General features: G+C 42.1%; 1 protein-coding gene across 1 annotated transcript in view; it reads left to right on the top strand.

Annotated features, from left to right (window-relative positions):
- Window positions 1-5,823: 5,823 nt before the first annotated feature.
- The window catches only part of LOC114818951 (sorting nexin-31-like), a gene marked incomplete at both ends in the record, with an annotated part of 15,179 nt that continues 10,880 nt past the window's right edge, over window positions 5,824-10,122 (top strand). Inside the window, 4 exon segments of the mRNA XM_029087032.1 lie at window positions 5,824-5,920; window positions 6,066-6,191; window positions 6,739-6,841; window positions 9,843-9,945. Of these exon segments, the coding sequence (XP_028942865.1) occupies window positions 5,824-5,920; window positions 6,066-6,191; window positions 6,739-6,841; window positions 9,843-9,945 (429 nt within the window).

Genomic DNA, 10,122 nt, shown 5'->3' with positions numbered 1-10,122 from the left:
TCTCTTGACCTACTAACCGCACCCCTTCTAAAACACTTGCTCTTGTTTATGCGAGAGGGATGACTAATCAAAGCTTCAGGAGTACAACGTCATTTAAATAATGAAATAGGATGTTTCTTCTCTGTCAGTGACGTGGACTGGCTGTGACTAGTCAGTCTTGGCTACCTGCAGCAAGGTAGTGCACAGCTGTACAAGCAAAGTGCCAGCTACTGTGGGAGGAGAGGCAAAGGGACTGCACTGCCAGTGGTGATGAACGGGAAGCGGTCACCCACTTTTCTGCCACCACAGCTATTTATTGAGCACAGATTTGTCTGCAGGTAACACCAGTGCAGCTTTTCAAATAGAAACCTTCCGTTTTAACAGAATGAGAAGATATGAAACCAGAGGTGAATGAGATTGCTAGGCTAGGGTTTTTTTCCTAAAAATAATTTCCAGCAAATTTCATCTGCTGACTTCTTTTAACTTCACTTCTGTCTTTCATTATGAGAGAGAATAGAGCTGTCATCTCAGGTAGTCTGCTAGTGCTTGCTTCACTTTCTTTGCTTGTCTTGAAAACAGCAGTATTTAAACTTCTAGCTGAAGATATTTGTATATGTTACTGACTAAAATAGAAGATGCAAAGGAAAAATCAAACTGAATTTAAGATCTTTTTGGTCCTTGTCCTGTGTTTTGCTTCTGCATGGGGTTGTGAAGGGTGTGCTGAGACTAGCACTCCCTGGAGTGGGAGTGCTGTGCAAGGACCATGGCTTTACTGCAGCTACCTGACAGTGTTGAACATGATTCATCCGTATCTGTACTCAACATCACACCAACGAGCTATAGCCCCCTGATCTTGCCTCACAGGGCAAACTTTCTAGCAGGGACAAGCCCATGCAGGTTAACCCTGCTTTCCAGGCCCCTGGTTTTGCCCAGTGCCACCTTTACCTGTTGCATGGGTTGTTATGGTTTGCTCCTTACAGCAGGCATGCTCTGGCTGTTTCCCCAGCAACCTGATCTCATGGGAGAAGTTGTCAGGGGTAGCAGGGCTCCTGACACATGGGGAGCTTCACTCAAAACGAACATTGCTGAAATAATTACCAACACTATCATGTAGCAGAGTTGAGCAACCTAACCCACAACTTCCCTGCCCCTCAGCTCTTCCAAACTCTGCAAACCTGGCCAGTGACCAAGCTGGAGAGGCAGGTTCTGTATATGCTCTACTACCTCCAGCCTCTGAAGACAAATTGCACAGTTCTTGCAAGAAGTCATTAATGAGATGAGACCATTGTGACTGTGTTGTGTCTTCTCCTTTTTCACTGGGAGAAAGACAGTATGAGCAGGTACATCCATCCCAATCAGTCTCATTTTAATGCAGCTCATCTATATCCTTGAATGTAATCTGAGGTCATGGTCTGTCTCTGCATTGGTCACCCATGGAGTAGTGTGGTGTATTCAGGATGCAGCTGTGAGGATAGCCAGTCCTTATGCATTGATAAATTAAATTGAGACAAATTTCCTTGCAGCAGCAGAGTTTGGAGTTGGTGATCTAGGAGGCTGACCTTTTCCAGTCTGTGTGGCTGGCAAACAGCAGCCTTTAGCATGAGCAAATGATTCAGGTGTTGGTGAAAGGACAGATGAAAAGTTTCTGAGTGCTTGAGCGAGTAGAGCCAACTAGTGCCTGATAACAGGCAAAAACCAGTGTTCTTATGTGGTCCTTCATCAAAGGACTCTGATGTAAGGTGGTTTTCCTTCTGACGAGCGAGCATGAGGCCAAGAATTCAATACCATAAGACAGCTGTGGTGTTTGTGCCTTTGAGGGTGTAGGCAAAATGTAACTCAGAAATCTGCAGGTGTTACCAGAAATCAAAGCCGATCTGACCATGGGCTCCGTTTTCTTGGATAGAGCCCCTGTCTCTGACCATGCAGCCTCTGCTTCTCCGTGCACTCACGACACACTTACCAGTTGTGCATGCAATAGAGGAATGTGTGCTGGTAGCTTCCTCTGCACTCACTCACAGTAACTCACAAATGTGTTTGGATGTGTGTGTACACAAGCAGAAGTCAGAGTATCCATTATTTCAGTACCACTCTAATTTTTTATTTTTTTTATATCAAACCACATTTGGTTTCTTATTTACAAAGTTCTTTTTCAAAAGTCCAGCTGGCCAGAAATCTTAATTTCATGTGATAAGTTCCCATACTTTCAGACTTTTGCTGTCTGCTGGCCTGGGGCGACTGGCATAGAAGGTTCTGAAAAATTTTAATTCAAGTTATGTCTGGTTTATTTTTGTTTCAACATTAAGATGAAATTCAGTCCCCTGACCTGCTGTTCTTTTCAAAGATGTAATAAAGAGCCTCTGTTGTCACCCTTTCTCTTTTTATGGCCCACGCTTCTTAGCTGAGCAACAAATCCATTGAGACCTTGCAGAGGGTTCAGATTGGTGTTGACTTCTGTTAAAACAAAATCACTTAATTTTAAGTTTTCTAATGGAAAAATGGATAATGACAAAGATATCTAGATATCTTTTTTCCTGTGGGGGAAATATATAACAGGTGTCTTTTTTGAGTTTTGGTTGGTTGGGGTTTTTTGTCAATTTTGTGGGTTTTTGTTTGTTTTGGTGTTGTGGTTTGGTGGGGGTTTTTTTGTTTTGTTTTTTCAAAACTGTAATTTTAATCAAAACCAAAAAATTAAGAAAATCCCTCACCATCTCTGTATTATTCTTTATTCTTATATTAATGACTGAGCTGTGCTTCAAGCTGCTGGGGCAGTGAAGTAGGGAGCAGGCAGCAGTTCTAGATGTTTCAGGAGATTTTACCACAGGTAACAGTGACAGTGTTAAGGGAAGATTCAAATAAGCATTATTAAGGGGTACAAGAAAGTGTCCAATTCTAGTTGCATGGCATGGCATGTTCCCTGAATGTCAGGATCAAACGTGTAGGAAATGTGAAAACTACTGCTGGACCTGTACTGTTGCCAAAAATACAGGGGGTTTTAATGTTGGTGCCTGTTTTGAGTAGATGAGACAATGACTCTACTGCCTTTTACAAAACAAATATCAACTTGGGAGAAAACATTAACTTTTCTGGCTCACTGCTGCAAATTTATTTCAAAAGTATTTTTCTGTCCATTTTGGAAGTGCTGTGTGCACTCACTAAATGGATTATCAGTAGCACTGATAAATGCTCTTCCCTTTGTATTTGTATTAGTTATGCTGGATGCTCTTGTGTTATTTCAGGGACATGTCTGTATTTGTATTTCTTCACTTAACACTGTCTTCTCCTGCCTTACAGGCTGCCCTGTTTCCTCCTTTTGTTTTTATGTAAGTGATTTTTTTTTGTCTCAACAATACTTTGCTGATAAGAGGCTAAACACAAATATTTATAACACTGAACAATATGTGGAGTTTCTGTCATGGACAGTTCTGCCTTCTGGGGTAAAAGCATGTGATAAAGGGGGGGGGGAAAATCCCCAAACCCAACAGTTTAAGATAATTCTTATTTTTGGTTTGCTGTGTCACAGCTATATTAAAAGAACGGTAATCAAAAAGATGGAGATAAGTAAATAGGTAATTTTTTTCCCAAGACCATGAAATGAAGCTGTACCTGTAGTTCAGTGGAATCAAATAAGAGAAATTAAAGCAGTTTTTAAAAGAAGACTGTGGAAACCACTGGCTTTAATAACTATTAAACAGTGATACTTAATGTGACCATTCTAGATGGGACCAAGATTTTCTTTTCTCTAATACATCCTTTCTTGTAGATCCTCAGATTAATCTGCCTACTAATATGTTGCATGGTGTTCTTTGAGATGTCAAACAGCTTGGAAGTAGCTGAAAGTTTGGATCATGCTTTTCTTCTGCCCCTCCTGATTGCCAAGTAGTGAGGTGGCAAGTAGGGCAGCATGCTGTGAGGTCTGAGTCCCCTTCTGAGTGGCAGAAGGGTAAAGTGACCTTTGTGTCTCTGACCCTGGGCTGCCACAGTGGGTGAGGTGTCCTGTACCCAGGCTGTGAAAGCTGCAGGAGCAGCAGTGAGGATCTGGCAGAAGCAGATGCGCAAAGTCCTCCGTGCCCTTTCCCTATGGGAGCTTCAGCGCACACAGGGGTCTTGGTTTAGTCAGTTGTTCTATCACCCAATGACCCCTCCTCACCCCTGGGGCAGCGGAGTTGGGAAAAGGAAGGGAGACCTGAGGGTTGAAATGAAAACAGATTTAATGAAATAATAATAAGAAGAAGAACTAATACTACTATAAAACACACAAAGTTATACTCAGCTGACAAAAGCGTGACAGTCCCAAGCAGCAGAGTAGGCGTTGGGAGCAGAATGATGGGCGAGACCCTCCAGGGATGGTGGCCATTGAGAAAGAGAGGGTTGTCCCTAGCAAACTTTCCAATTTATAGTGAGTGTGACATTTATGGTATGGAACACTGCTGTTGGCCAGCTTGGGTCAGCTGTCCTGGCTTTCTCTCCTCCTAGCCTTAGCACCTGGCTAGCTCTGAACTGCTGGAGACCTTGATCACTGTGGAAACCCACATACCATGGTGGCCATGAACTAAAACAAAGTGTCTTATCAACTTTGTTCTCACCAAATTGGGTGCTGCAGTCTTCTTAAAATGCAGCTTTTCTGACCAAGAATTAATTCTATGATTCTGTCTCAGTGAAACCAGGAGAGCAGCCCACACTCAGAAGCTCTTACTGTGTGTGTGAGCCTTTGCACTCGCCTTCACCCCCCAGCACTGCTGAGTCCTGGGCAGCAAACTGGCTATATAGCAAGTGGCCTGCTGGCACTTTGTCAAGAGTCAGTAATGAGTTACATGTCTTTATCTCATTCTGATGTTTGCACCCCATATGTGTTCCATGTTTCACATACACTTTTATCACATGTGAAATGTTTCATACCAAAATGTGTGTGCCAAAGGCATTTGTGAGGAAGTGTCTGCTCCTTCCTGTTTGAGGCAAGTAGTAAGGTGAGCACAGGAGATGATCCTCAGTGTAAGAGAGAGGAGCTTTTGTGTCTCCACAGAAGTAAAGTAATGCTTATTTTAATTAAGAAGAATGACTAGACCCTGTCCCCTGGATAAGAAGGAAGTTCATTTGGGAATAAAGATTAAATCCGTGTGGATCCCCAGGACTTCAGACAGGTCATTGGTTAATGCCTTGAGAAGACTTTATCTTGTTTTTAATATGTGCAAACAGATGTGTAGGCATGAAGCTAGGTGAAATACTGGGTGTCAGGAAATTTTGTAGAAAGTCTGTTTAAATAAGAAAGACTGTTTTGTTTTGTTTTTTCTCAAGACCTTTCCCCCCCACATATAATTCTACAAACTTTTGTTGTTATGTTCTTAATTTTTAGATGATGTGGAAGAATGCACATTTTGTTTGTATTTGATCTTACCTTGAGATAACTCTTAATTAAGCTAGATTTACTGGAAAATATGGTCCTTCTGACCCAAAAAAGTTATGAGTCTGAGCTGAGTTAGTTAATTGGAGTCGTACATCTTAGCATGTTCTCCAGGGTACTGAAAGGTGGGTAATGGAGCACACAGCCTAAATGTCAGCCCTGCCACCCTGCTTTTGCTGACATCACAGGGGTCAGGAGATGTTCTTATATACAGGCACCATGAAGACCCTGCAGCAAGATACTAAGAGTACTTGAAACCTAATGGCTCTCAGGGACTTTCCCATATCTTCCACCAGGCTAGCAAAGGTGGATGCAAGAAATCAAAATTTAATATTACATGCAGTATGTGCAATTACAGCATTTTTCCTTCACTATGGATCTCAAGGGAAGCACCTCTCCTTAATTAATACAAATGCCAGAAGGACTGTTGCTGTCCTCTGATACAGGGCAGTCAGCAGTCAGAGAAGCTGCAGCAAGGAGTTTCTGCCACTTCATCCAGATGTGTCCCCAGGGGAGTTCTCAAACTCCATCCTCTTGGAACAGGTAAGTCTGACTTCTCATGCACAGCAAGGCGTGAGGCTTTCTGAGTTTGAGCTCAGGGAAGTACTTTAGGGAAATGTAAAACCGGTGGAGAATACAGCGTTTGTGTGCGCTACCTCACTGTTACAAATCTGTGCTTTGCTTCTAGTCTGACTGCATCTGTCGTCACCTGACAGCCAACGGATCTGGCCTCTGTGCTTCAGTTTTCCTGATTGATATCACCCCTTTCTTATGTCTCAACATCAGAAAGTTTTCTGAGGTCATTTACCACGAGGCCCGTTTTTTTCATGACCTAAATGTTTTCTGGTTTCCTCTTTGCATCTCCTCAGTTTGTGGTGGTTTTGAACCTTGACCGCTGGCACTGTGCACAATATTCCCGTGGCAGTGGCTCTGGTGTATTAAGATGCCCTCACTGGAGACTTTCCTATTTATAGGTACAGGGATGCATTTTTTCCTTTTGGCAAGATTGAGACTTTGACTATTCACATGCAGCTGTTTGTCTGCTTCTGCTTTTTTTTAGGAGTCTCTACTTCCTAGGACAGTGACAGCGTTGTTCCTACAGATACTGAGAGACTGAGTAATCTGTGCTCAGTTTAACATCAAAGTGACCCTCCTCTAATTCTACAGTATCTTCCCACTCGCTGTTCTGCACAGGTTTTTTGTCATCTGCAATAGTAATTTTAGTAACTTACTGTTCAGTAAATAGTAATCTCAGTTGTTTATTTTACTGGACTACATAGGGAAATGGAGCATCAGCATCTTCAGAAGGGTTCCAGCAGTGTACAGACCAATAAAAGTATTATTCTGTTTCTACCTAACAGGACACATTTAAGAACCAAACCCAGAGACTCTTTCTAGGTCTTTACCTTGCTGATGGCAGCAATATTAGACTTGATATCCAGACACCAGACACTGCAGAAAGAATATGACAGAATCAGAAAATATATACTATTGCTTATGGGGACACAATCTTAATTAACCCCCTCTTTGGTTTAGCGTAGTGTGAGTCAAAGTGCTTGAACACTGTAGTCAGAAATGATGGTCTAGGCTTGGCTTTTGTCTTAGCAGGTGCAGTGTTGTTAAAACTTACCATGAAACTGTTGCATCCTCTTTTTCTGCTTGCTTCTCCTTTGCTTGTTTTGTGTCCCACGATGTTTGCTGTGAAACTGTGGGACTTCCTTTGCGATATTGGCACAGCTCTGGCACTGTGGCTCTGGGATGTCCATGACAGCTGGTGTTATACATACAGTAAACAACTGCTAGCTACATTTTGAAACTAGTAGCAACCAAATGTTGTTTACACAACTGCTGGGCTTGTGTTTGAAACTTTCAGCTGGGGTTCCCTCCTTATGCCAGGAGAGGAGGAGCAGCGGCTCTACATGTTTGGTGGATTTGCACGTGTGTGTGCACGAGCAAGGCCGAAGTCCTCTTCCTTAGTTGCTCCCATTTCCTAATCTTAACAGCAGTTAACGAAGCATACACCTGCCAGATGGGTACTCTTCTTTGTCATGGGAATCTGAAATTTCCTCTCATCATACAGAAAATTGTGCACTGTATTTCTGTTGTGCCTTTGCAGTCCGAATTTGTGGAGGTAGTTCTCAGCTGGCCGCAGGTACAAGTGAGGTGAACACATATTCACCCTCCTCTGTCAAGCTGGGGTGTGTTAGTCTGGCCACAGAACACACAGGATCTGTGCAGTTACCATGAGTTGGATAACACAGGGTAACCCCTTGGTGGCTTTGTTCTGCCATGGGGTTGGCACCACCTGAGGCAATGCTGAGACCAGTTCTTCCAGGGAAAGGTAAGTGTCAGAGTTGGCCTTAGACCCTGCAACAGGAGATTTGTGGCGTGGGAGATGCTGAAGGTAAAGTGTTGGAGGTGGCAAGGAGATAAGAATTTTGATTTGGGGAGAGTGAAGTAGGCGCTAATAGGGTGGAAGAGGTAAGGAGACATTTTTAGATAGGAGACTTGCATAAGGAACTTGAGTAAGGAAAAGATTTGCTAATATACTTTAAAAAATACTAATAATTTGGTCTTGATAACCTTGTTAGTTTTGCAGTGGGTCAAGGTAATTTTCAAGCCAGACAGTGGTTTTGTGTGTTGCATTTATAGATGTTTAACATTTATGTGGCACTTTAAAGAAAAAATGACATTTGAAATGCTGCAGACACCCTTTCTTCTCTCATGGTCTTAAAGATGAGATAGGACTTTTAGGAATTATTTAGCTTCTGTTGTAAATGTGCTACCACAGTCACTGTTCTTTTGCAGTGGAGATGGATTTTTGCAACCATTGCTCCCTAACATCCTGGTGGCCAGGCAGCATATACCAGCTTGTGCTTTGATCCAAGAAATAAAAAAGTCAAAATCCTACTGAATCCAGGATCTATGTTTGACATTCCTGGGAAATGCCATCTGGTGTGCTTAGTATTATGCTACTAAACGATAACATATTGAAACTCTTGCTAATTTCTTGAAGTAATTTGTGGGGACTTCTTAGCACAGAAGCAGAGAGAATGAAAGATGGTGCTGCTAATATTGACTTTTTTCTTTTCTCCTTGGACTTGTGAAACTTTCTTCCGTTATACCTGCTGTCTGAACTGAGTGTGAGGCAAGTGATTTTTATGCTCTGCTGCCCTCTCCGGTAACAGCCCTGATATTAACAAGCATAAGGAAAACCTCATGAATGTGTTCTTTAATTTTAACTTGGAACAATTCTTCCCAACCTGTATTTAGCTTGATGTCTACTTTTTTTTTCTATGCACCTTTTTATGTCTGCTTTTTAAATCAGCTGATGCAGCTGGAGAAAACCCTTTTGAACTGTGGAGAAAAGTGAATTTACAATGCTGTCACTGTGACACAGAGCTGGAAGTGTTTTGGGATTGGCACCCTTTAGAAGAAGACTGAAAACCGGTACTTCCACCTGGTGCTCAGACAAAGAAAGTCCAGCATCTCCGACCTAAGCATGACTTCTCTGTCAGGTTGCACAGTCTGCCAGATGAGCTATGACAGGAGTATTCTCAGGGGCAGAGGGTTTTCATATGGTTGCCACACCACTTTCCTGAGCAAACTCAGGAGATCATGGTCATTTAGGAATGCTCTGATGACACTGTGCTCTTTTAGGTTATGGCTGCTTTAACTTAAGCTTTGACTTTTCAGGACTTAAAATAGAACAAGACAGTTGCCCCAGTCTGATTCAGTGGTTTCTGTGCTTACCTCCGTCTGATTTTTCTTTCCCGACTAAACCATTGTGCAGCTGGTCCTGCAAGTAATTTCTGCATCTTCTGTTGGTGCTACTTCTGACCACTTTCAGAAAAGATGTAGAGGGGCCACAGCAAGCTAAAGACAATCCAAATGTCAAGCTGGATAGGATTTTTGCTCCTTATGCACTGTCAATAATGAAAGCTCAACAGAGCTGAAGTCAGCTCTTGTCAGAAGCCTTCATACAGAACTGCAGAACTTTGCAAGTAAGACTGGTGCTTTCATTAAAGGGGCAGGACTTCTAGATATTTCCTAGAAAAACAAGAGGGCTCTATCAGTTTGGAAAATACACGAATCCTGTAAATATACATATTTGTGATGCTCATGAGCAATGTTAGCTCAGAGCACACGGTGCTTAATGTACAACAGAATCTGAGGATTTAGTAGTAAAGATCTGGAATAACATGGCAGATGCCTTGTGTTAAAGGATACTTAAATGCATGGCAGAGTAGAAAACATTTTAAATTTTATTACATTTTTATGTTCCTTTGAAACTTATGAAACTCACAAACTCAAATGCTGGATTATGGGAATCATTATATTTGCTTTTAAATGGGCAGTTAAATGGGACATACGGGAATTTTAAAAACCAATTAATTTATATTAATAGGTATTGAACATTTCCTTATTCATGCTAATGGACAGCTAACCTTCTGACCTTCTTTCTTTTTAAAGGTTACATTGTGCAAGATGGGGCTGCCAAGAGAGTTAATAAAATATTTTAGCTTATTTTTCTTTCAAGACCATGATGATGGAGTGCTCTCTGGTAAGTTTTACAAGGTGCTTAACTTAGCCCTCCCTTGGATTTTTTTTTGTTGTTGTTGTTGTTGGCTGCAGTGACTGAACCAGGAGTCAGAACAGAGATTGCATGAGTCTGCTCAGGCTGAGAGACCCATCCTGTCTGATAAACCTCCTCGAGCCCTCTTCCCACATGGCTTGGAAAGAGT

Source organism: Antrostomus carolinensis, unplaced genomic scaffold (genome assembly GCF_000700745.2).
Source record: "Antrostomus carolinensis isolate BGI_N321 unplaced genomic scaffold, ASM70074v2 scaffold8239, whole genome shotgun sequence".
Classification (NCBI taxonomy): domain Eukaryota; kingdom Metazoa; phylum Chordata; class Aves; order Caprimulgiformes; family Caprimulgidae; genus Antrostomus; species Antrostomus carolinensis.
This window is presented reverse-complemented; position numbering and strand designations above follow the sequence as displayed.